This window comes from Peromyscus leucopus, chromosome 9 (assembly GCF_004664715.2).
Source record: "Peromyscus leucopus breed LL Stock chromosome 9, UCI_PerLeu_2.1, whole genome shotgun sequence".
NCBI lineage: Eukaryota > Metazoa > Chordata > Mammalia > Rodentia > Cricetidae > Peromyscus > Peromyscus leucopus.
Genome location: NC_051070.1, coordinates 111300592 through 111326539, shown reverse-complemented (window position 1 = coordinate 111326539; position 25948 = coordinate 111300592). Strand labels below are relative to the sequence as shown.

At 44.0% G+C, this 25948-nt stretch overlaps 1 protein-coding gene across 4 annotated transcripts in view; it reads right to left on the bottom strand.

Annotated features, from left to right (window-relative positions):
* The window catches only part of Cacna2d3 (calcium voltage-gated channel auxiliary subunit alpha2delta 3), an 844969-nt gene that overhangs the window by 420887 nt on the left and 398134 nt on the right, over positions 1 to 25948 (bottom strand). For all 4 annotated transcript variants that reach the window (XM_028882449.2, XM_028882447.2, XM_028882448.2 and 1 more), the window contains 3 exons: positions 25698 to 25758; positions 25459 to 25609; positions 13603 to 13677 (listed from right to left, as the gene is read on the bottom strand). In XM_028882449.2, coding sequence (XP_028738282.1) covers positions 13603 to 13677; positions 25459 to 25609; positions 25698 to 25758 — 287 coding nt within the window. The remainder of the gene's footprint in view (positions 1 to 13602; positions 13678 to 25458; positions 25610 to 25697; positions 25759 to 25948) is intronic.

The window sequence follows — 25948 nt, the reverse complement described above, 5'->3', positions numbered from 1 at the left end:
TCCAGGGTCATGACATCAGAGAGCAGAATTTCTCTTCAACCAGCAACTGGCTAAAGAATCCTCCACAGTTCGCTTGATGTAGTAGTTTTAAAATTAGCTTGTGTGAGAGATCAGGGTAAAAGGAACATATTTAGAAAACTACTCCTAACCATGAAAGTGCTATTCCGAACCCTCAAAGCAGTCAGTCATTTGATTCTAGCTCTTAGGGCTTTGATGGACAGTGGGATGCTGAGAGGCTGGGATGCTGAGAGGCTGGGATGCTGAGAGGCTGGGATGCTGAGAGGCTGCGGCAGGATGCTCATAGCATGCCTCCATTCACACAGATGCAAGTGGAGCCGCCAGAACTGAAGGGTGCTGGGAATATGAGCTGTGGTATCTAACAGTACGCTGGTGAGCAGACTGTCACCGAATCCCTGGGAAGCTTGCTAAGAATATTCAATGGTTCCAAGCTTAAAGGCTGTACGTTATAAAAGATGCCAGTGTGAAATGTACCTATCACCTCTTATGAGTGGGACAGTGAGACAAAATATAGCTCACTTAGGGAGGAGCCTGAAAATAATGCAAAGGCCTCCTCTGGCTTTGGCACCCCGCTCTGAAGCCCTTTGAGCTAGCCCCGGGCCTCAAGTCAGGCTGTTACTGCAGCCTTGCCGTCACCATCCTTGACTGTGATGACGAGAATGGGAATCCAGAAAACAAAATTGAAGGCGAAATACATAAAGACAGTCAAATGAGGCCATGCCGCACCCCTCATGACATGCCTACAACGAATGTGTTGTTTGAGGTCTCAGCTACCAAGGAGCCCACAATTGTGTAAAACTCCGGTCACATGATATAGGCATAAAACACAGCCCGACAAAACACTAGATTTCACTGGCAACATGTATACAGTGTAGAAATGAATTCTCTGGGCAGGTGATCAGGAACAGGTTCAGAAGGAGCAATGTCTGAGATGCTCCAGAGGTCACTCGGAGCTTCCCGTGGCAAACCGCTCCGTGAACGAGCCACAGCTCCTACCTGCAGCTCCTCTCTCTCACACACAGGAAGCAGAGAGTGAGAGGCTCGTTGTCATACTGCTGAGAAAGAAAATCCACAAACAAGAACAGCCAGAGGCTCCCTGGGCACATCACAGCACGCCACATTATCTTCTTTACTCAGCAGTGCAGAGATCCCAAACTGGTCCTGGAGGAAAAGGCAGGCTTTGGGCTTCTGCCCCCTCCGTGGAATGATAATGAGAATTCAGTTCCAGATAGGGCATGCTGATCCATGCTGGATGTTCCCTTCAAGACCCAGCTGGCTGTTAAATGAGGTTAATCCAGCTCAACCCAGTGAGATTTTTGAAGCAAATACCCAAGAAAGCTGCTAGACTCCAGGCAAATACTTTACAAATTCACAACAAAAGAACATCTTCCCTTCATAAAGATAGGAAAGAGCCTCTGTGCCACGCACAGATGCCTTCAGCATTATTTCTATTATTTCCAGACTTCTACCCAAGCGAGACATTTGTCTCAGTGTCCCTCTCCCAGGACATTGATAGGCTACATAACACATTGGCATCCCTGTGCCAAGACAACAGGCCCCTTCCTAGGAAATGCCTTCAGCATAAACTGCCAATCCTAACATATTTGGGGAGACTAAATAACTGACCATTTGGGGGCCGTGCCAAGGCCAGCTGGCTGAGGCTGCCAGGGACCTTGGCCTGCAGAGCATGGGGTCTGGATCTGGCATCTGGGTCCTCCCCAGGCTCAGTGATCACAGCTGAGGCAGGGATGCTGCAGCCCTCCTCCCACCCAGGACCTCAACTCTGCCATGTGATGGGGAGGCAGTTAATGTTCAGATGAATTGGCACCCAGACTCAGGCCTGCAGGAGAGCACAGAGTGAAGTCATGCCTGCCTAAGACCTTCGGTGATTTTCAGAGCTCATTTCAACCAGATTTGTCAACAGGTTTAATCCTGTAGAATAATTAAAGTTAGAAGACAGGCCACACGGCTGCTTTCCAGTGCTCACAGGGGAATCTGCACATGGAAGAAGATGCATTGTTTTGCCTGCCAAGTTTTTTAAACTTATCATTATTAACTCATTAATTTATTCACTTGAAGCATATAGAAAAAAGAGCAGAGGCCTGTGAACACCTACAGCTCTCTGAATAGAAGGCACAGCACAATCAAATGCAGGTTGCTGATGTGTGAGGTCATCTTCCATCAAAGGCTGTGTTATGTGTTGGTCCATCTAATGCAAATGCAGGACACTCAGGCTGCACCTGTGTGAAATGTTTGACCATTCTGTGATCTGCAAAAAAAATGGTAATTTAACATGGATCCTTCTAACAGTTGTTTTTGTTGTTGGTTTTTGTTTTTGTTCTGAGCATGGCCCCCTGGGTTCAGTTTGTCTAATACAAAGTGAGATCTGGAGCTTGACCTCCTGCCATACAGGCTATGATGAGCAAATGAGCTGAAAGATACAGGGAGGCTTTGCAGAGTATGAAGCCACACCCCGCGCTGAGGGGGGTGGGGGAAGGACTGTATGGCTATCATTCCAACACACTCCAGATCTTCTGGTCAGTTTCTGATCCAGTAGCCAGGGCAGCTAGACCTGTATGGAATTCGGTGTGTTAATTTAACCCAAAGCATGGTCAGACAACCTGGTCGCTGTACTTTCATGCCTTCCCATCTGTAATACTTGCCATAAAACTAACATGAGTTTTTATGTGAGACACATTTTTTTTCAAATATTAGATACTGACTATAAATCCCACAGCTTCTCTCCACAGTAAGAGCATTCAGTTGGCAGGTCTCCAGTGGGACCCTCCACACAATGTAGTCATGTTTTATCTGGAGAATGCTTTGTTTGCTGATGGCCAAGGACCTCTACCTGAGACCAGGCCACATTCTAAAAACAGTAAAATCCCGATTATTATTATTAAGTAAATACTTGTGAAATCACAGCTCCTTCTAGCCCAGTAGATGGATGATGCCATTAAAAATATCCAAGGGTGGGGCTGGAGAGATGGTTCAGTACTTAAGAAAATATGATGCTCTTCCAGAAGGACTGAGTTCAGGTCCCGACACCCACATTAGGCTGCTGACAACTGCCTGTAATTCCAGCTCCAGAAGATCCCAGGCCTTCTTTAGACTGCCATGGACCCCACAGCTCACATGCACACGCCCACACAGACACACAGAATAGCCAAGGACTGCTGGGGAGCTAGCTCAGTGATTGAGACTGGGCAAGCATGAGGCCCTGAGTTTGGATCTTCAGCTCACACATAAAAGTTGGGCGTGGCCATGTGAGCCAGCAACCCCAGTGCTGGGAGAAGTGGAAACAAGAGGCTCACTGGAGCTCGCTGGACGCCAGCCTAGCCAGAGAGCACTGGGAGCTCCAGGTTCAGTGAGACCCTGTCTCAAGGGAATATCGTGGAGAATGGCAGAGGACCGTGGGTACTAGGGTCTCAGGGTCTGATCAGTTTCATGAATCCCTGCCCCCCCCAAAGCTCCAGAGCATTTGAGATAGTGACATGGCAGCTTATTCCTTTGATAGGACGTCAAGGTAGAACCCAGGCAAGCAGCAGCCACATTTCAAATCAGGCCACCATCCCTGGAAGTATGGGGACCAGAGAACAGAGTTTATAAAGAGTAGTATCCACAGTGCCAAAGTCCCTCCTTGACTAGAAATGCCACCAGTTTACAGCCAGGTAGAAGTAAGACAGACAGGCAGGCACGCACACACGCGCGCGCGCGCACACACACACACACACACACATATACAGGAAGGGAGGGAGGGAGAGGAAGAAGGGGGAGAGAGAGGGAGAGAGGGAGAGAGGGAGAGAGGGAGAGAGGGGGGAGGGAGAGGGAGAGAGAGGGAGAGAGAGAGATATTCAGCAAACCTGGCCACATGTAGACAGAGATATCAAAATAAAAGGTTCAATAGATTCCCACAGAGGTGGAAGTAATGAGCAAATGTCACATCCTTCTTCATGTTACACACAGTTGTGCTCTTTCTTACTAAGGTGGATGGCACAGCACTGTAAGAGTATCTTACTAAACACCACTCATCACACCATGTTCAAAAATGTCATGCTGTTTACCCATAATTCAGAATTGGGTTTTACTTCTGTATAAGGCAAAACAGAATGAAGTGATATTGAATTGTGTAGGAAAGTTAGCGATACCTGCAATGGGTGGGTACTGTTGGGCTTTTTAAGCTGTATATGATTGGTGTGGTTCTGTATTTACATGGTGTTTGTTTGTACAAGTCATCTAGTACCTTCTTGTTTCAATCATCTGTCTGATGAGCTGACCAAATATGTTGGGGACTAGAATTCCCGATGTATACATTGGTAATAATAATGATGGCAATCATGAGAATCAGACATGTTTTCTCACTCCTAAGGTACTGTGTTTATATTATGTTATACATTATTTATTTCATGTACGTATTTCTATGTACAATGCATATCCTTATGTTTTTGCCTTCCAGCTAAATACAGATGAACAGTGAAATTAAGAAATCAATTAGCTGGTGGGTTTATTCAAGGCAGAAAGTTCATCCAAGGTAGAAATTCTCCCTAAACCCTCATTTGCTAAGAGTTGAACTGAAAGGTGACTACTGGCTTCCATGTGCTCCATGCAGAAAGCGGTGACTCTGAGTTATGCAAAATCTGCATTTAGTAATATATATCTTCTTCTCGTCTCATTTACAGTTTACACTAATGATGGGCAAACTACCATCCACAGGCTATGTTTGTCTATGGTCCATCTTTGTAAATAAAGTTTTATTGAAACACAGCCAGGACCATTCATTATGTATTGCCCGTGTCTGCTGTGGTGCTAGAATCACAAATGACAGCCATTGTAGCAGAGACTCTATGACCCCCAAACCAGAATATTTATCGTGTAGTCTTTAACAAGTTTTCTGGCATCTGGTCTAGACTCATACGAAACTTCACATTTATTTCAGTACATTGACGGAGAGAGAAACACAGTGACAACAAAACTGGCCTACACTATATGTTGGCACCAAGCCTAACAGAGATAGTCCCCCAATCGCATTTCGACTAATTTTAAATGAGTGAATCCATCAACTGCACATAAACAGGCAATTATATATTAAAAGGTAATATTTGAAGAACTTCTGGGATAATATCTCACAGAAAAGGCTTTTTAGCTTCTCTGAAAGGCTGCCTCACAGGAATTAGGACTTCTTCTGTACTGTGTATCATCTGTACCACTATTTCTTAAGTAATTTCAGGTAACAGGGTAATGTGGATTTAACACTATGTGTCCACACCTCTTGACCTTGCCAAACAAAATCTACCCATTAGAAAAAGAAAGCTTATCTAGAAATGAGAAATTGCCCTTAGAACTATAGAGAAGTGAATGGGTTAGTATTTACCATTCTACAAGAATAGCTTGTTTTAAATCTTTATATGACTTTCAATAATGTGAAAGTACTGTTAAAATACTTTATTTCCAATTGCAAAAGTATTGTGTCCTCAGTGTAAAGACACTCCAATAATGCAGAAATAGATCAGACAGCCCTCTCAAACTTTCCTCTTCACTTCTTCCTCACTTCCTCTCTCCCTCCCTTTCTTGCACTTTAAAACAAGCAAAATAGGAACTATCACATCACAATAGTAGTTAACTGTTAACTACACACTGTTATTCTCTGTCTCTATTTCTCTTTCTCCCTCCCCCACCCCGTGTGTGTGTGTATGTGTGTATACTTTGTAGTTATTTTTATTAAATTATATACATTGAATATTAAATGATCAGATCTAGCATTTCTATACAACTGTATACAAATTGTTCCTATTTTCTTCTATTTAAGTTATCTGTTATCTTCTATATAAGTTATCTCATGGTGTTTCTAAGTAATGCAATTCTTATACCTTTTACTAGTTTTAATTTAATAAAAGTGAGTTATCATTTGTTCCCTCAACTAACTTCATCTCCTTTTGTATTTGTCCAGGCAACATTTATTTATACACAGAAAAGCTACTTATCCACATGCCCCTCACCCTCACAACACTGGTATACTGTATACTGCATATTCCCAAGGCCGTGAGAGGCTGGAGGTTTTAGCATCCTGACTGTCCCCTTCAACCAAGCTCAGACTGAAAGAAATAGTCCCATAGAAACCCAGCAACTCTGCTGGCTCCTTTTGTTAGGGCAAGGAGCACTGGTGTCTCTGATGCCAGGGGGAAAGATGAGAACTGCCGAAGAAGATGGGAGTCACATGGGTCTCTAAGATCGGCTGATTTCGCAACAGCCAATTCACAAATGAATCTTAAACAGAACCATGAAATTTGGTGGATTTCAGGACATCTTCATTATAAAACCAGAGAAAAACCATATCACCCTCCTTCCTCCCTCGTATCCCCCCTCTGCTCCCCGCAGAGACCACGGGAGGTTCATTTCAAGGTCTGATGAATGGTTCAGAAGGTCTGAAGTAGATTACAACGTGAATTTCCTTGTTTGAATTCTATATTTGAACTCCAGACTCACCCAATTTGTCATGGTTTCTTTTTCCTTAAAGAAAACACCAGTCAGTTATTTAGAATATAAAACAGCAAAGCCAAATGTTCCCCAGACAGCAAACCACACCTTCAGAAGACAAAACCGACCACTTAAGAGAACCTCCAGACCCTGTCCAGGGATGCTGAGCTGTCCGCTATTTATTTTATGCAAAAAATCATGGGAAGCCAGTTTTGATCAAAGCCACCCAACATTTCCATTCTCATCAAGACACACTAAGATCCCCACATTCCTTTTCTCGTTTTCTAAAAGTAATTTTATCAATTCTGTTTTGATTTAAATGACCATGTTCTGATTTTCAGGCCCCTGGATTAAGGACATGGCACATTATACTCCTAAATGTGACCTCTGAGAAGCTCTTCATGACTTTGGGTAGCTGAACCTTCAGTGGCCACAGTTATGGGAGGAAAAGCCAGGTGAGTGGGTAGAGGGGCATGGATAGAGTCTCAGATATCCCACTGTCCCTAAAACTTCTCAGGAAGCACATGGTCATTCCCGCAGGCATCTGAACATGCTGGTCAAAATCAATGAACTGCCACTGCTGCTCACACGGCCAGTTTTACACAGGTGACATGGCAGGTGACAATGTTCCATTCCCATTATGAGAAGAATGTGGAAAAGGTTCAAAGCTGCCCTCAAGAGAGTGCATTGGATCAGAAATGACTAGAGAGAAATGCTCATGTGAAACTAGCCAGTTTCATCTTGTCACATTTTGATTACCGTGGTTATATGAAATGTACCACATTTTTCACCATTTTGTATAATGCATGATAAATAAACAGGGTGAAACCACAAAAAATTCCAAGCTTTTATTGTCAGTGTTTTCTAGATCGTCTATTGAAATGACAAAAAAAAAAAACCCTAGATAGAATCCTTTTACAAGTGCCTCATACATTTGTCCACTCATTCACACTTCTACGAACCACATATCCCTTATCCCTAAACTCAGTGCACAACATTTTCCCTGTGGAAATGGGTATATCTGCCCAACACAGACCTACATCGCATTCACAACTGGACTGTCTGCTGTCTGGCTACTCCATCCCTGTCCCTCATGATGGGTCCCCTGACCTATCAGAACCACACGGAAGAAGCACAGGGACACAGCCTGGGAGAGGGTCTGACTCTAGACATCAGGTCAGAGGCTTAGGGTACAGTATTCCATCCTAGGAAGCTACTGTTAAGTGAGTATATGTAAATTTACCCTTTGCTTTTCATGAATGGTCTGTGTCTGTGTCGCATACGGACAGAGAATACTGCAGGCACGTGGCCCACACTGAACTGAGGGCAGACACAAGAACCCGGTCAAATTAACTGACAGAGTTCCCTTCAATTTTAAAATATCTTAAGATAATAATGGAAACTAAAGACTTGGTCTTCCGAGACTGTTCTCAACATGTAAAGAAGCTTTTTGCCATTATGTGGTAACTACAACCAGTCCTTTCCTAACAGGACTGAAGAACGTCTGTCACGCCAAGTCCGCAAACTCTTTGCCTAGCCCTAGATCCTGAACCTTCACTTTGTTCTTCTAGAGACGGCCATAGCTAAATTGTTTGCACCTGACTCTGAGCCACTTGATTGTTCCGTAAACTGTAACCCTGAGGTCAAGGCTAAGTTCTCATTGCTTTATTTATGGATGTTGGGTTGCTCCATTGTCATTAATTATCAAGGCTAGCCTTCCTTCCCTGAACTGCTTCGTGATGTCTTCAAAACCAAACTGGGCACATCTGTGTGGGTGTCCTGCCTGTGTTCTCTCTTGCATTTATTTCTGTGTCTAGCCTCCTTTCCACCAATGCCAACTCTTGTTAAATACTGTCTTCCTAGGGGGCAGTTTGTTGACTCCATTTATTCTCCCTACACCCTTTTTGGTTTTTACTGGAATATGTATGTTCGTGTACAGGTAGGTACACAGGTGTTTGCAGGTATGTACATGAATGTAGAGACCAGAGTACGACCCCAGGTGTCACCTCTCAAGCACTGTTCACCTTCCTTCCTTCCTTCCTTTCCTTCCATTTCTTTCTCTCTCTTTCTTTTCTTTCCTTTTCTCTGTCTCTCTCTCTCTCTCTTTCTTTCCTTTCCCTTCCCGAGAGAGAGAGAGGGGGGAAACTGAGGGATTTCTGGAACTTGCCAATTAAGTGAGGCTGTCTGGCCAATGAGTCCCAGGGCTCTGCCTGTTTCTGCGACCTCAGCACTGACATTATCAAGTACGTAATGCCGTACCTGGCTTTTCAACTTTAACTTGAGTTCTGGGAATTGTATGCACTGGCTGCTTTTCTAGAGGACCTGGGTTCAGTTCCCAGCACCTATATGCTGGCTCGAAACCATCTGTAACTCTAATTCCAGGGATCTGACGCCCTCTTCTGGCCTTTGTGAACCTCAAGACATTCAGGTGGTACACAGAAATACATGCGGACAAAACAGCTATGCATATCAAACAAAGTTTTAAACAAAGTCAAGCTGCCCAACTTTCACCAAGGTCATTGTTAGCTGAGGTTTTTATAAATAGCCTTTTTTTTTTTTTTTTTCATGACAGGGTTTCTCTATGTACCTTTGCACCTTTCCTGGAACTCACTTGGTAGCCCAGGCTGGCCTTGAACTCACAGAGATCTGCCTGCTTCTGCCTCCAGAGTGCTGGGATCAAAGGCGTGCACCACCACCGCCCAGCTATAAATACCCTTTTAAACATGACAAAACTATAGCTCATCTCACCTTTGCTAAGGTATTATTTTTAAAAAAAATGAATGGGTCTTAGGTTTTTGACCAAATGCTTTTCCCCATCAAATGCTAGGCTAGCATATCTTCTCATCTTTAGCCTGGTGACATGGCAGATTACGTTGATTGCTTTGACACTGATGTTGAAGCAGCCTTGCATATCCAGAGTCAAGTCTACTTGGGTGGTGTCTTACGTTTTCTTTTGCTCTACTGTTACTTGTTTTATCAGAGAAAGTCTACTCCCCCCCCCCCCGGCCCCAAGAGTAAGGGTGCTCTCTCTACATGCTCCATTTGGCTTTAATTGTCGACTTGACACAGTCTAGAATCATCTGAAAAGGAAGTCCCAAGTGAGGGCTTGCCTAGATCAGACTGCAGCGTGGGCATATCTGTGGGGGGCTGTCTTGATTGCTAAATGATGGAGGAGGGTTCAACACTCTGGGAGTTGGCACTATCTCCTGGGCAGGTAGTCCTGAGCTAAACAAGGATCTGTGAGTGGGCCAGCAAGCAGTATCACTTCATGGTTTCCAATTCAAATTTCTTCCCCAAATTCTCCCAATGATAGAAAGTAACTTTAAGCCAAAATAAGTCATTTCTTCCCCTAAGTTGCTTTTGGTCAGAAAGTTTCATCACAGCAACAGAGATAAAACTAGAACACACCCTTTCTATTTTTTTTAAAGGATATTATATAAAATTGGTATTAATCCTTCTCTCTAAACTGTTTGGTACCAATTGCTAATGAGACCATCTGGGCCTAGAAATTTATTTGAGGGGAGGACTTTTAAATTATAAATTAAGTTTCTCTTAGTAGTTATAGGACTATTTAAGCTATCTATTTTTATTAGATTGATTTTGGTACATGTAAACAACTTCTGATAAGTTGTTGAATTTACAAGCTCAAAGCTATCTATAATGTTCCTTTGTTGTATTTTTTATGGTTTCAGGATCTGTAATGATGTCTCTTGTTTCATTCCCAATATTTCTTGATTTGTCTTCTCTCTTTTTATTTTTGTTGGTTTTGCTAGAGATTTATTAATTTTACTGACTCTTTTTAAAGGAGGAAGTTTACGTTTCATTGTTTTTTCATTACTGTTTTCTAAACTGATTCATTTCTGTATTATTATCTTGTTTCTGCTTGATTCCTGGTTTTTTTCATTTTGCAAGCTCCACTTGATAAACTTTTCATTTAGTACTTACGAGTGCTATCCTTCTTTCTGCCCTCATGATTTCATGGGAAACATGCTATCACTCATATTGGTATTTCACGCAAGCAACACATCCCTTCTCCCTGGTTGTTTCAAGATATTTTTCTAACTATATTATGACATACTTTGACACAGGTTTACTTGGACTTATCCTAGATTTTTTTTTTTTTATAAAGACTTATTTTTTTATTATGTATACTACAATGTTCTGTTTGCATGTATCCCTGCAGGCCAGAAGAGGGAGCCAGATCTCACTACAGATGGTTGTGAGCCACCATGTGGGTGCTGGGAATTGAACTCAGGACCTCTGGAAGAACAGCCAGTGTTCTTAACCTCTGAGCCATCTCTCCAGCCCCCTAGATGGGTTTTTTTAAGCTTCTGAATATGTAAGCTTTTTTTTTTTCTTTTACTAGATGGAGAGATTTTTCAACCAATATAAACATATATTTGGTCCCATTCTCTCCTTTCTCTCCCAGAACTGGGATGCTGTGGATGCTCTTTTGCTATGATTTGACCTGTCTCCAGGACTCTAGTTCATTTTGTTTGAGTCTGCTTTTCCCTGTGGTTAAGACTGAAAACCTCCATTAATCTATCCTGAAATTCACTAAGTCTCTCTGCTCTCACATTTGCTGACACTGGCTGGTAGGCCTGTCTTTCACGGTGATTGCACTCTTCTCTTCCCTAGCTCCCACTCAGCTCTACTTTGGAGCTCTCCTTCTCTGCTTAGCCATTCTAATTCCTTTCAGGAGAATTCCCAGCTGTTAGTAGAAACCTCTTGGCAATTCCAGCACTGGATTTGTGTCACCGCAGGCTTCTGCTGATTATCTTTTCTCATCCATGGTGTGAATTCTTGGTTCTCGAGATGACCTGGGAATTTGTTGGGGTTTTTGTTGTTTGCTTGGTTGTTGTTTGTGTGCTGGACATTATGCATTTTATTTCATGGGTCTCTGGATCCTCCTAATATTCTTTTGATCTAACAGAAGGAAGAACTTTCTGCTTGGCTGGAGCAGAGACGCTGCTGTGACGAAAGTCTCCAGGGCTCTTGTCCCCAGAAGAAACCGGAGTTGACTCCTGGGAAGTTTGGTTGCTGCTGCTGTCTTCATTTTAACTTGTTTGTGTTTTGGTTTTTTGGCTACCCCTATTGCTGAACTGAATGACAGCCTGGAAAGTTCGATTTTGGAACACTGCTGCTCAGTAAGGAAGCCAGGGAAAAACCACCTCCATATTTTCAAGTCTGAAAGCCCCTGGTCAGTTCAGCTTCTCCTGAATGTCTTCCAGGCTCATCCTGCACTTGTTCACTAGAGTTACACACAGAGTTCCAGTGTTCTGAGGAAGGCCCCCTGATTAATACATAGCTCTTTCACACCACAGAATCAGACATTTGGATTAATTTTTTATATTCAAAACTACTCTACTTTTTTTGTAACCATAAATTTAAAGGCAATTTCAAACAAATCCTTACCCCATTTCCTCACCCAGTCCTTGTTTTTGTAAACAAGACTTAATACTTTCAAATTTCCCAGTGTTTTCTATTCTTTGATCATTTAAAATGATCTCTTTAAAATTGGAAACTTCACCCACTGGCACCTGTTTGAGAAAAACACTGAAGCATCAGAAAAGGGTGGACTCCTTATCTAGGCAGCAAAGGGAACTTGCTTAGAGAAACTTGTAGGCTTGTCACTTGCATACTAATGAACATCCTCAGGAAGCATGTTCAACTGCTCTGTCCTTATTTCTTGCTTGTAAAAATAAAGGGGTTTTGTGAGCATGCACATGAGTGTGTGTGTGTGTGTGATTTTTTTTTCCTCCCAAACTAAAGCTAAGCTACCTGGTCTATGTACCAGCTGGAATCTCTCCCAGTCTTCTGAGGCTCTCTCCCTCAGAGGTTCCTAAGCAAAGAGCTTCCCCTGCCTGCCTCTAAGGTAACACCAATTTCTCTCTTCACATGGGCCAGGGTTTTTCCCTGTAGCATTTGCCCAGTGCTCCACAGAAGCCCACCGTGACCATTGCCCTCTGTCCCCTCATGGGGGTCTGCTCTCCAGAAGGAGAGAAGTCCTGAGTGCGGAGTCTAGTCAAACAATGTGAGCAGTGCCACCTCTGAGTCCTGTGAGGTGCCACACAGCTGCAGCTAAACCTTTACTAGTCTGAGTTGTCACGGGGAAGAGGCATGGAGGAGGCGTACTAATAGTTGGATTGGTAAATCAAAAAGTTGCCCAAAAGAAAATGATGTAGCTTCATAGAATTCTGTTATAAGAAATTTCCTAGAAGGCTCAAATTTTAATAGAATCTTCAATAGCATTTCCTAAGTGTTGGAGCCTAGAGCAGTTTTCCTAGTAGCTTTACCCAACAGGACTGCATAAGAGGATGATTGGACCACGGGCCTGAGTACCAGGTGTTTGGAAGGGTTTACATTTGGCTGTATCTAGCAAAGGGGAGGCCTTTCGTCTCACCCCTTGGCATTGTTATAAAAAGCCCTTTTGAATAAAGTTCTGGGCCGGTGGTTAAGGATCCAGGCCTTCCTGAGCTTTCCTGTGTTTCTATCTGTTTCTCTCCCCTCTATATTTCTATTTAAGTCTCTCATGCCTCATTCTTCAAGAGTCCCTGGAGTAAATAAATGTGGGATTTGGTCTCCCACACCTTCAACTCATCTTCATTGTATTCCACAGTACTTAAGAGATGAGCCATTCTTGGAATATTTAGGATACAGCAGTCTACAGACCAGTCCTCTCTTGTAAAACTTGCACTTTACTGAAGACAAGTTATCCCAAAAGATTCCCAAGGATGCTTCAATCCATTGTAACAAGCGAGAAAGGAGAAACCGTTTTTCTTGATCTCTCATTAAAAACCATATTTTCTCTGTGGTATTAACAGAGACATTGAGCACACACAAGATCTGCTTACGGCAAGAGGAAAACAAAGCCAATTCAATGGATTCAGAAGCAGCAGGCCGCTGAATAAAGTATAATTGTTTTACTGTCAGGATTTTGCATGTGCTTCTTAGTTGACATTCCACAATCTGGAGTAAGCTGTAATGCCCACAGTGAATTACACTCAATGAGATTTTAATAATTCAGATAGAACTCTTGTGAACAGTCACAATAACAGAGACGAAGGTATGCCCAGATCCCCGCGGTCCCTGCCCAGTGGCAACCCCTACCTCCTTGTTGGTCCTGTCCGCTTGTACCAGGGTTCCATTCAGGCAGGGTTCCACGTAGTGAAGCTCCTCATTATACTGTGAAGGGTAGAAACAACCAAGAGGAAACAATGAATGAGGAACCCAAAGGGTACTAGTGAATGGTCAAAGGGTCCACAATCACACAGGAAGTCAGCAAAATCCCAGGTTCCATTCATTCGGACAATGGTCATCAAGTGCTGAAGACAGACATTGTTGGAGAGAAACCTAAAGGGCCCACACTAGAGCACAGCTTGGCTGCACCTACTGCCAATGGCACATCTTTCAATAGTGACTGGGCAGACAGCAGTGGCACAGGCTTCCTGGGCAGGCCTGTGATGATGGTGAAGGAACAGACAGATCAGGTGGTCCAGGTCCAGCTCCATCTCAGCTTCACTGACTCAAGAGATACCTGTGTTGGTCACATGCGGAGCAGACATGATGGAGGAAAGGAGTGCCTTTGATACTCTCACTAACCCTGGAATGTGTGTGTGTGTGTGTGTGTGTGTGTGTGTGTGTGTGTGGCGGGGTGGGGGTGGAGAGGTTTTGGTGATACTTCTCCTATACAGTGGTACCATCTCTATGGTTTTGCCAATACCTGTCCTCTCCAACACTTTGAGTCCCTAGCAATCCAGGATATGACCCTTAATTTTTGTCCTCTGTACATGATCTTTCCAAGGGCTTTGATGGGCTCTGGGCATTTGGACTGGCTGACCACTCAAGTATCTTCACTCATTAGTTCACAGCAAAGACATGCTATGTTCTTGTCAGCCTATATGCTCTGCTCATGCCTCATGTCTTATCTGTTCCTTCTGACCTTCACCACTGAGAACAGTGCCAGGAGCTCCTCTGCCTGACTTCTGCTTTCCCTGGCTGACACAGGCTCATCCTCTAGTTTGGTTCAGTCCCATACCCACTGGGAAGGAACCTCAGGTGCAAGAGAGGCATTTAGTAAAACCTCTTTGCTGTATATTCCATATAATGTCTAGTTTCCTTCACCAGGAGTGCCCAGCTCACAGGGAAATCCCATGTTTAGTTGCTCTACCTGATCACCTGATACTGTGATGGGCTGAGACCAATTGTGTAGCAGACATATTGTTGCCCTGAGCTACCAAGCCCACAGGAAGTGCCACAATCCATTTATTCAGTGAAAGCACCATGGCATTTCCAATTTAACAGCCAAATAAACCCAGAGCTGCTGAGGGAAGAGACTAGAAGCATCTCTCACATCCACTCTAGAACAGAATCTGACTGAGGATCTGACCTTTTTTTAGAGTGGGATCAGCAAGCACCATGGGAAGGCCAAGCAAGTCACGGAGTGAAAAGAAGGATGAGCTTAGGACACTCACTCTGGATACTTGCAAAGATATACCTGCAGCTGCTACAACAGGGGTGGATGCATCAGCCCAACGTGCAGAGAAGCTGCCCAAGGGGTGGGGCAGGGTGCCGCTGCTCTGGGTAGTTAGCTGCTCTGGAGCCCTGCCCTCATCCAAACTCCAGACAAGCTTCATCGGTAGTTTGACTCAGCCTCAAGTATGTCCAATAGCTCACCCTTTACAGACAGGGAAACTTATTTCCATAAGTTGCAAAAGACATCACTGAATACGTAGGGAGCAGTGTCCAGGTTCGTGTCCAAAAGGGCTGACCTCACAGCCACTTTGTTTCAGGATTTCAAGGTCCTCTGCACCCCCGAGGCTCCTTCACTTCTCACCAGGCTCACTGCTGCCTCTCTTAAGGCTTTGCTTCTGGTCTTGCAAATGCGTCTGGAAATTCCCATTTGTCCTCTGAAGTATTGAGCAAACACTTACGTGCATCATCCCTGCTCCCAACCACCAAGTGTGGGGGATCTAACTGAGGACTATTTTTCTTTGCTGAACAACTTCTCTAGGGTGGTGGATGTTTTTGCTGAAGGGGGTAGTGACAGACACTGGTTCTGGGCTAGATTTCTGGGGGGCTGCTGTGGTAATGTTCGATTTCTGGAGATGGTCAGCTAGATTAAACCTAATGTGTTCATTTTGTAATGATTCTTAGAGCTGAATGTATATTGTGCATATTTTTGTTATGTTAAATAGAAATAAAAAAATAGATGTTTGCTATGCTGAAGTTAGCTGCTGAGGAACAGGGTGTGGCATTTGGTCCCCAGAAGGGAAGTCACCTCTGGATTCAGGAAGCATGTACATAGATCGATGTGAAGGTCTTTACCAAGGTTCTCCTGTACTTTGGAGGGCTACTGAAGGCTGCTGGGGATGAAGTCATTCCTTTCTTCTTTACCTCTCTTGCCGATGACTAACTTGGTTCAGGACAACAATATCTTTCCAGCACTACTGGTCTTAGCCAATCACAGTTCTTCAGCTGTGCTCTATTAGATACTTGCTTCCAGATCCCCTTTGTTGCCAGGGTTACTCAGTGAACCATGTGCAGCCAATGGGACAGAAGGGAAGTTTCTAGTGTATTTTTCTCAAACTTTCTCCTGTTATGGAAAGAAAATCCATCTGTGCCTACCTCCCCCTTCCTTCCTCCCCAGAGTGCTTTGGTTCCATTGCAGTGGCTACTTTCCAGCCAGGAGGTGACACAAAAGGATGAGAAAGCACAGACAAAGGAAGAGAAAACAAGGAGATGGGGCCAGCATGGGTCTGCCACTGATGCCCTCTGAACTACAGGACCAAGACTTCAACTGCCCTCCTTCTGGATGCTTCCATCGGGTTATTAGATGCATACATAGTGAAGCATCCTTCGAACCTTTATTCAGCTGTTCTGTAATTCAGACCCAGTTTGGTTCTTGCTTTTTAAAAATAATGCATGTATGGTGTGTGTGTGTGTGTGTGTGTGTGTGTGTGTGTGTGTGTGTGTGTGTGTTGGTATGGATGCATATGCATGTCATAGTCATATGTACAGGTCAGATGACAGCCTTGAATGTTGGTCTTTACTTTTTTTTCCACTTCTTTTTTTGTTTTGTTGTGTTTTTGTTTTGTTTTTCAAGACAGGGTTTCTCTGTGTAGCTTTGCACCTTTCCTGGATCTCACTCTCTAGAGCAGGCTGGCCTCGAACACACAGAGATCCACCTGGCTCTGCCTCCTGAGTGCTGGGATTAAAGGCGTGCACCACCACCGCCTGGCTGGTCTTTACTTTTTTAATCTAGACTGAGGTCCTTTCACTCACGACTGCATAGCCTACTATTGCTGGCACAGGAATTTGTGGAGATTCTCTTGTCTCTACCACCACCTTTCTGCAGAAGCACCAGAAAAACAGAAGTGTGCTGTCATACCTGACTTTACACCGACTCTGGGCATTTGAACTCAGGTCCTGGGGCTTGCGGGACAACCACATTTCTGATGGAGCTAACACCTTGTTTCACTGACACTCTTCCTAACACACACTTTCAAAGGCAACCCCCATGGTTGTAGAGTCCAAGATTAGTGTTAAAACAGCTGGCACCAAGTCCCATGCTGCTATGTACACCGTGGGGTGAAACCTCACCAATTCCACATCCTTATACCTAACTCACCTTACGGTAACCATCAAAGTGGACCTGTGGAGATGCAGGGAGGTGACTAGCTCAACAAATGCCCTTTGTTAATACAGAGGCAGGCAGGTGCTGGGGGAGGGGGCTGAGGAGGGGTTTAAAAGCAAAGAAGACCAGGAAATTTTGTCCTCATCAGGGAGGTACATATATAGTAATCAGAACCAGGCTCACTGTCACTGCGCACACTGCACCCACAGTAGAGGAATGCATTCTTCTGAACCCCAGCCAGCTTGTTAGTGGCATCATCCAAGCTTGCAGTTCCCTAATTTCCCCTGACAACATAGGACTGAGCCGGGCCCAGCAATCTGGTCTGTATCACTGCGGGGAGCGGAGGTGGCCATGTGTAGAAAGGAGAGGTACAAGCCCACTGGCCACACAAGCTCATCAAACTCCCAAGGGACTGCAAAGGATGCCCTGCACGTGGATGCATTTCTTAAGCTCCAGCAGCTCCTCATTTGGATACCTTTCAGCTGGTACATGTTTATGGATGCTCCCCAGATGTCTGCTGTTTTTATTGTATATGTGTGTGTATATATAAGGAATGTATATGGAAATGTTCTTGTGGATGTGTACATGTGTGTATGTGTGCACAAGTGTGTGCATGCATGCAGAGACCAGGGGTTAACATTAGGTATCTTCCTCTATCACTCTTCACCTTACTCACTGAGACAGAAGTCTCTTACTGAGCTTGGAGATCATTGATTGGCTAGACTGGCTGGCCAATGAATTCAAGGTATTTTCCTGTGTCTCTCCCTCCCATTAGTAGCATTATAGACACTTGCAAGCCATGTGCCAAGGTCTCACACCTTGGGGATCTGAAATCAGGTCCTTATGCTTGAACAGCAAGCACTCTACTGACTGAGCTGTTTCCCCAACTCCAGTATTCCCTCCATTGCTGTTTTTTGAATCAATGGTGTTAGGTGGTCACATCGGTTTATAACTGAAGATGTGGTCACTGCTAGCCTTAGGGCACAATAGCCCATGAATAACTCTCTTTCATTCCTGCTTGGCCAAGCTGATGTCAGTAGCCCAAGGAGAAAGAAGATGCCACCATTTACCCTCAGAGGTGCAATTTCTTCTGTACTCTGCTTTTAGCTTCTCCTATGACCAGGAATCCACCCTAGAGACCTCCAACCATGCCCTCCCACCAAAGTACCAAGTCCTTCCTGCAGATGCTTGGGGAGTGCTCTTGGTAAAACAGAAGAGCCTGAGGAGCCCAGAAGAGGTCTCGCCCAGCAAGCCAGCCACATGCCGAGGAATGGGCAAACATGACCCACGGGTCTCAGTCACTGTTAGCTTTCTCCTTCCTTCCTACTTCCTGGTGGCTTACTCTTTGTGTTCACACCAATAGTCCCTGGTTTTTCCATACACAAGCTGGGTCACTTGGCCAAGGTTTTGCAGCTCCATGAACCACAGAGTCTGAGTTGGAGAAACCTGGAGTCACTGCCCCTGCCAGAGGCTCACTGTGAGGATGAAGAAGCATGCTCAAGGTCTTGGCATGAAGGAAGAAGAGGCAGGCGACCAAATGTTCATGCTTAGTGTAGAGAAGAGGAAGGAGGTAGGTATGGGGATGCAATGTGTGGACACAGTGATAGACTGACAGATGGGATAAGGAGAAAGGGGGAGGAGCTGCCAGTGGAACCGGACTGCTCTTGGGAGCAGGGGCCATACTTCTTGGTTTCCTCTGAAGAACGTTGTAGACACATTTCTGGGAGACAAAGCAGTGCTCCACTGGACACAAACGACCAACTACATACCAAAGACAGGAACCTGGAGTTCTGCTTCTCACTCCACACTATACTCTGAGCCCTCCCAACAACCCAGGTCTCTAGCAAACTAGGAGATAAATCATTGCCAGATCCTTCCCAGAAAGGTGTCTACCACAGAAGTCTTCATTCCCCCATTTGCTCACTGAATGTTAATGCTAGCCTACTATGGACCAGGCATGTGAATACCACCAGCTCAGTCTGCTCATGACCACCACCATTGAGAGATCATAAACAACTTTTCTTGCCCTTTCATTGTAAGTGAACATATTCATGTCTATGCTTTTCTTTTTCATGATAAAAAGTGCTTATCTCTCACACTGAAAGGGTCCTTCTGAACACAAATCAGGCCACCATGATCTTCACTAGACTATGTCCTAATATTGCTCTCTCTTGTTAAGAGACCATGTCCTTCTCTCAATCAACCAGCAATCAACCATGTCCCTCTCTCAGTCAAGCATGGCCAGGTAGCAACAGGCATATCACTACGTGTCTTCTCCTTCCTTCTGTTCAGTCTCTGCAACCATTGCCCATCTCTCCTCGTCCATAGGCACAATACAATTCTCAGAAAGAAGGCTATTAGGAAAGTCAAGCTGTAACCTCAACCTTTGAATGGCCAGAACACTCTTGGGGAGATTCTGAGAACAAGGAGATAGCCATGTAGTAGAAATCATATCCTCTGTGGGCTTGTTGCACACCACAGCCTGAGGGCTGGCCAGAAGCCAGCTTGCCTTTGGGTTCTAGATGATGCTAAGGTTCCTGAGCTTCATGTCAGAAGTCCAACTTGATGGAAGAGAACAATACATCTCTCTGACTTGATGGGATAAACTATCAGCTGCCTAGACACTGGGATGAGGGAAGACACAGTAAGAGGGGAGAGACTTCCAGAAAGGTCTCACATATCATCCTGGAAGCTGGGACTCCACATGATGACACATAGCTGACTGGATTTGTGTGATATGGCCTGACTCTCTCAATGCAGTCTGATTCTTTTCCCCAGCACCATCCTGGCTCTGTTTCCCCTATATCCTCCCCCATCCCAATAAATTTCAGATATAGTCAGTTCTCTCCTGAAGTGTGGGTGTGGGTGGGTGTCTCACAACCTGAAAATGGCACTTGCCTTCTCAGTAAACTCCTTCCTTCCATCCCTGACCCAACCCATGGCTTCCACCTAATGTCTATATCACTTCAAATACCTGTCTAGTTGTCACCTTCTAAGACTCTGTCACCCATGGCTTGCATGCTCTCTCTCTGTCCCTGCCAGGCTCCCTCCCACAAGGTGCTTTTCACTGTACCCTGAGCAACTGTTCCTGGGCTTCCCCACTAGACAGTCACATACAGAATTTCAGGGGTATTGAGGCAGATGCCTTTCTTCTACAGCAGCCCAGCACCTAATACCGAGCACACATCAATGTCTATTAGACCCACTGATCACAATAGCAAAAAATGGAAAGAAGGAAAAAATGCAGGGAAACTCACTAATGACACAAAGCTAAAGAAAAATCCAAGTATAAAATTAAAAGAATAGAATCTTTACCCATTTCAAAACAACAGATTGATAAGCAAGCAATAAAGGAATAAGTAAGTATGTCCTAAAGAATCTGAAGTTTGACCAACAGCCCATAATATTAAATTTCTGGCTTGCTCATGGAAGCAATGGAGGAAGCCCCATTGCTCCATTTTAGGAAACTGATGCAAAGGAGACTCAATTAAATATGTTAACAGTTCTGTTACTGCTGCTGTGTTTTTAATGAAATGACCTCTAGGATGAAAATGGAGGAAATATGGAATGAGCAGAGGAATCCACATTTATTTCACCAAGACAAGGTGTCCCAGGATCTTCTAGCTTACAAAAGTATCTTCTGAATTTAGACACACAACTGGCTGTAATTAGCAGTGCAGCCCCAAGGAGCAAGGAGAGCAAACACTAACCCATGCCTCAGTGTGGTCAAGATTGCAAAGCCACAGCAGGGTGAGTGCTGGAGAGTCAGTTCTCAGAAAACAACAACAACAACTGTGAAATAAAATCAGACTTTCAGAATCTTCTAGGATGAAGTAGCAAATGATTCTCTTCTGCACACCATTTTACACAAACCTGGCCTGCAGGAGGCCTTTAAATTGATTTCACAAAATCGGCCCAGTTAATGTGGTGTTCGCTTAATGCCTGACCTAGGCTTCTTCTGTAAAATCATTTCTCAGCTTCCAGTAGCAGATGGAATTAGCATCCTCATTTTTATGATAATATTGTTCATTTAATGCATGGCTTGGAGGAAGACTTCAATGTGAATGAGAAAAAAATATGCTCTTTTCCTGTCATAATTTAACCTCAAATTTTAACTCCAACTGCACAAAACCCTTCTATCTCACCTGTTCTTTATACATTTCATCAGCTAATTCATTAGCTCTAGGTAGATTTTTCAATATCCTGCCCATCAAAGATAAAACAAGGTTTGTTTATCCATTCATGTTCATTCTCTGGAAAGACCCAGATCATGAGATCTTCGATATAATACAAAGACACACTTGACAATGAATTTAATGAAATGTAAAGAGGATTCAAATGGCCATGAAACATCTTTCCTACTATTTAAATATCACCCTGCCTTCCTGCATTATGACACTGAAAATCGAAGGCCATGATAAATGAGATTTGCCTAAACAAAACCCTACAGTGCATGAAGACTTCCAGCACTGAAAACGAGGAGTGTAATCTTGACTTCTTCTCTAAGATGCCTCCTCATACATCTACCTGGAAAATAAAAGAAGCTTGGCCATACAGCCAAGGCTGTCAAGGGAATGTCCTCTCGGGCAGTGGGGTTCTGCAAGAACAATCCACTCAGGCATGCAGAGCATTCTGCCCAGAGGTGCAAACACCCTCATGTATGGCCCTGCAGCCACTAGTTCTTGAGAGGTCCTCAAGCAAGTAACCATTTTAAACAGACTTGGGAAAAACCCACACCATATTATGAAGACACACATGCAAGGTGGGAGCAGGAGGAAATGCTGCAGAAAAATAAGAGTCAGTAAAGCAAAACTCATGGGATGCACTGAGTAGCAGGAGACACAACTCAAGGGAATGCAAGTGACAGCTAGCCACCTCTGAATGGACCATAGCTGGGGCTCTTCAACCATCAGTAAGCATGGCAAACTTACACCCTATTTGGTGGATGCTGTGGTAAGACTAATGCAGTACTTTCTGGTATAGCAAGTTCATGTGTAGATATTATTCAATCAGACACACACCCAACCCTCATAAACATGCACTCATTATCTTCAGTGTGTTCCAGATCATGGCGAGCTTATCCACTGGAATACTCAAATAGATGAGAGAGCCTCACGGTACAATAGGAACATAAATCCATAGCCAACAAAGAGGCTTGGGTAAACATCTAATGCCAACTATATGTGACAAATATATTTAATTAAAATAAGATAATAGAGACAAATTACTAGGTATTCTGTAGAATATGATCCTATTTGTACAAAAATGATGTGGGCTTGGGTCAGCAGGATGGCACAGTGGGTAAAGCCACTTGCTGCTAAGCCTAAGATCTGAGTTCAGTCCTCAGGACCCACATGCTAGAAGGAGAGAACAGACTCCTGAAGGTGGTCCTCTGACAGCCAAAGATACACACATACTAAAATGTAATATAATTTTTAAGTATGAGAGGTATATGTAGAAAAAGTTAAAATAATTGTATCAAATGGAAGAAGAATGAAAAAATCTGAATTGTTCAAAAAGACTTACTGGTTTTATTCATTCAAAAGCAATCACCATAGAAAGAGTTAATCCATTGCTTTCCAATGTGAATTCACTACTATATCTGATCCATTCACTTATACATTAGTGGGATGGAGATCACAATTCTGTCATAAGGGTTCAAGTAAAAATATTCAGAGTTCCTAGTCATCACAATAATTCTGCAGATAGTCTTAATTCATGCTTAAAACTAATGGACAGATGTAAGATGACAGTTAATGTAATTGCCAATGGATTTCATTCTATAAAGGGATGATTTAAGGTAAAGAAAAATATTTCCCCCAACTATTCCATAATAGCTGGCTGTCTCCTTTTAATTATCTTAATCACCCTCTCCTCATTATTGTGTTGACGCTGTATATCTTAATGAACTTACATAGATTATTTCACGTGATTGGTTGTATTAACTGAACAATAAACTCTTGACAGATAAAGGATGTAGGATGTAATTAGTTAGCTCCCCTTCTTCTGTGAATTTCTGATACTTCTGTGAGACATAATTAAAGATTAATAGGAAAGATAGTCTCGAATTTGCTGCTACTTATCTATAAATGCTCCAGGATATGTGAGCATCCGGCCACATTTACATAGTCACGTGGAGGTTAGCAGCTAGGGGAAATCCTAATTAGAAAGCCAATGCACCCCTGATCTGAAAGCCTCCTTGCAAAAGGGTAGGCCCTGAATGCAATGTCTTCATGGTATGATGGCCGATGGGACTAGCTGCATCCTCTCCACTTCTGCAGAAGAGAGCTAGAGCATGGCAAGTCAGACTTTTTGGAGGCTTCACTGTGTGCTGCCTTCTGACTGCCAGTTTGAGACAGTGACTTATGCTTCTCCATGTCTCTGCCTTCATGCCATGGGCACAAGACTGAGGTGAAAGTTCAACATAATGAGCTACTGAGGATCTATGGGTGTGGGCTTCACACAGTGGGTACTCTTAGAGACTAGTGGTTCTCAACCTTCCTAATGCTGTGACGATTTAATATAGTTCTTCATGTGGTGGTGACCCCCAACCATAAAATTATTTTCATTGCTACTTCATAACTGTAACTTGGCTGCTGTTATGAATCCTAATGTAAGTATCTGTTTTCTGATGGTCTTAGGCGATCCCTGTGAAAGGGCCATTAGACTCCCAAACCAGTTGAGCCCCGACAGGTGGAGAACCCCGATAGACAGTAGCTACTTTTATTCAGCCCCTAGATATCTAAACTCCTACTGTTTGTCAGACATTGTCCAAGGGACTGGGCGTTCGCCATAAACAACCTCTGCACTCCAGTAAGATAATGGGTTTTTTCTTTTCCAATTGCTCTTCAAGAGTTTTAAATTTTTATTTAGACTTACTTATTTGACAGATGTGTGTGTGTGTGTGTGTGTGTGTGTGTGTGTGTGTGTGTGCATGAGTATGCACATATATACATGTGCTGTGGGAAAGCAAAAGTGGTGTTGTGCTGTTAGTTTTCGAGTCCCAGGAATGGACTCATGGCTTGGCAAGCACCTTTGCTCTCCGCACCATCTTGCTGGCCCATCTCAAGAGCTTTTTAAAATCGGTGGCTTCCAAGTCGGTTCCTCTGCTTTGTGGTTAAGCCTTTTGGTCTGGAGGTCTTGTCGGAAACACGTCGGAAGGGAACCCAAGCAACACCCTTGCCACTTAAACACTTGCCCTTGACCTAGAGAACACAAGTTGGTGACTTGATTCTGCAGACAGCTGCCTTAACATGGGACTCCATGACAACACACCCTGTCCAAAGGTATGGGAGGGCACACACAACAGAGCTGCATCACCACCAGAGCACTGTCCAAACCCCAATGGCCAAACTCTTGTTTCTTGCCACACTACCTCCACTGTTACCTACTACACGGGACATAGGATGTCCCACACAGATAAATATGGCAAAACACACCTGTGCACCACATCCAAGTGCCCAGTTGAGCAGTGCAGGGTAGGATAAAGTTCCCTGTGAGTACAATCTCTGAAAAAAGAGCAAGGTTTGTGAAACAGAAGGGATGTGATAATAACGAAGTCAAAGAATGGTGGAGATTAAAAAGAATTACAAACTGCAATGGAATACATCTCTGTTTCTTTTTTTCCTTTTTATTTTGGTTTTTCAAGACAGGGTTTCTCTGCGTAGTTTTGGTGCCTGTCCTGGAGCTCGCTCTATAGACCAGGCTGGCCCCAAACTCACGGAGATCCGCCTGGCTCTGCCTCCCAAGTGCTGGGATTAAAGGCGTGCGCCACCGCTGCCAAGCAGAATACATCAATCTCTCTTGCATGTCTGTGTCACTGCCCAGCCATGGCTTGCTCTTTGGTCTCTACCTGCCAGTCTTGGGACCCCACATATTTCACTGATACTTTAATCTCAGCTCTTGGAGAATACGCCCAAGCCTGGCCCTACCAGCTGGGATGCTGAGGCAGGAAGACGCTGTATTTATGAAGAGCAGACTATTCCCCATCTTTCAGTATCTTATCTTCCTGCTGTTACCATCATGGACATGGGGTTGACCTGGCTTAAAGTTCATTATCATGTGAGAAGTTCTGGCAGCCCATGGGACATCTTTGCTACATCTCTTCCCCAACATCCCAAAAAAAGCTGGAGAGGTCATTTGCTAACCTCAAAGAAACAATGAATTCCACAGCATTCTCAGTCTCTGGAAGACCCTCTACCAGCCCCATTTCAGTGAATTGCATGTGGGCATAACCAACCTTCATCCTCTGATCCCCAGACCCTGCACACCCAACAGCAACAAGGCAAATGACCCAAAGTGAAAAGAAAGCCCTAAGCAGGCGCACTCACTGTGATGATGTTGAAGAAGTCATCGTCGCCCAGAGTGTCCAGAATCGAGGAGACTGTTTGCTTGGCAATGGTCAGGCGAAGTCCTTTCATGCTGCCACTGACATCCACTAAAATGACAACATCTTTGGGAGAAGTTGCTGCCTGGATGTACCTAAGTGGAAGGAAAATTAAGTAAACATGAATTGTGGCCTCTCTAAATTTTCTCTCAAAATTGACTAAGAGGTTTAAGCGCTGCCTACCATTTTCTGTTCCTGCAGTCAAAGGCAATGACGCCATTCTCATCTGGTTCCCATTTAATCCCTAGAAGAAAAACGGGGGTTATGAGAAACCCTGAGACTTCAAATGGTTATTTGTAGTACTTCAAGGCTGCTCTGCTTTGCTGACCAAATAGATAGGGTGAAAATAATCACAGCCCAGGAGCTCCTCATTGGCTACACACCCAGCTCTGCAAAGTGCCCTCAGGTGGGAGCCCTGCAGCAAACAGGGCCTT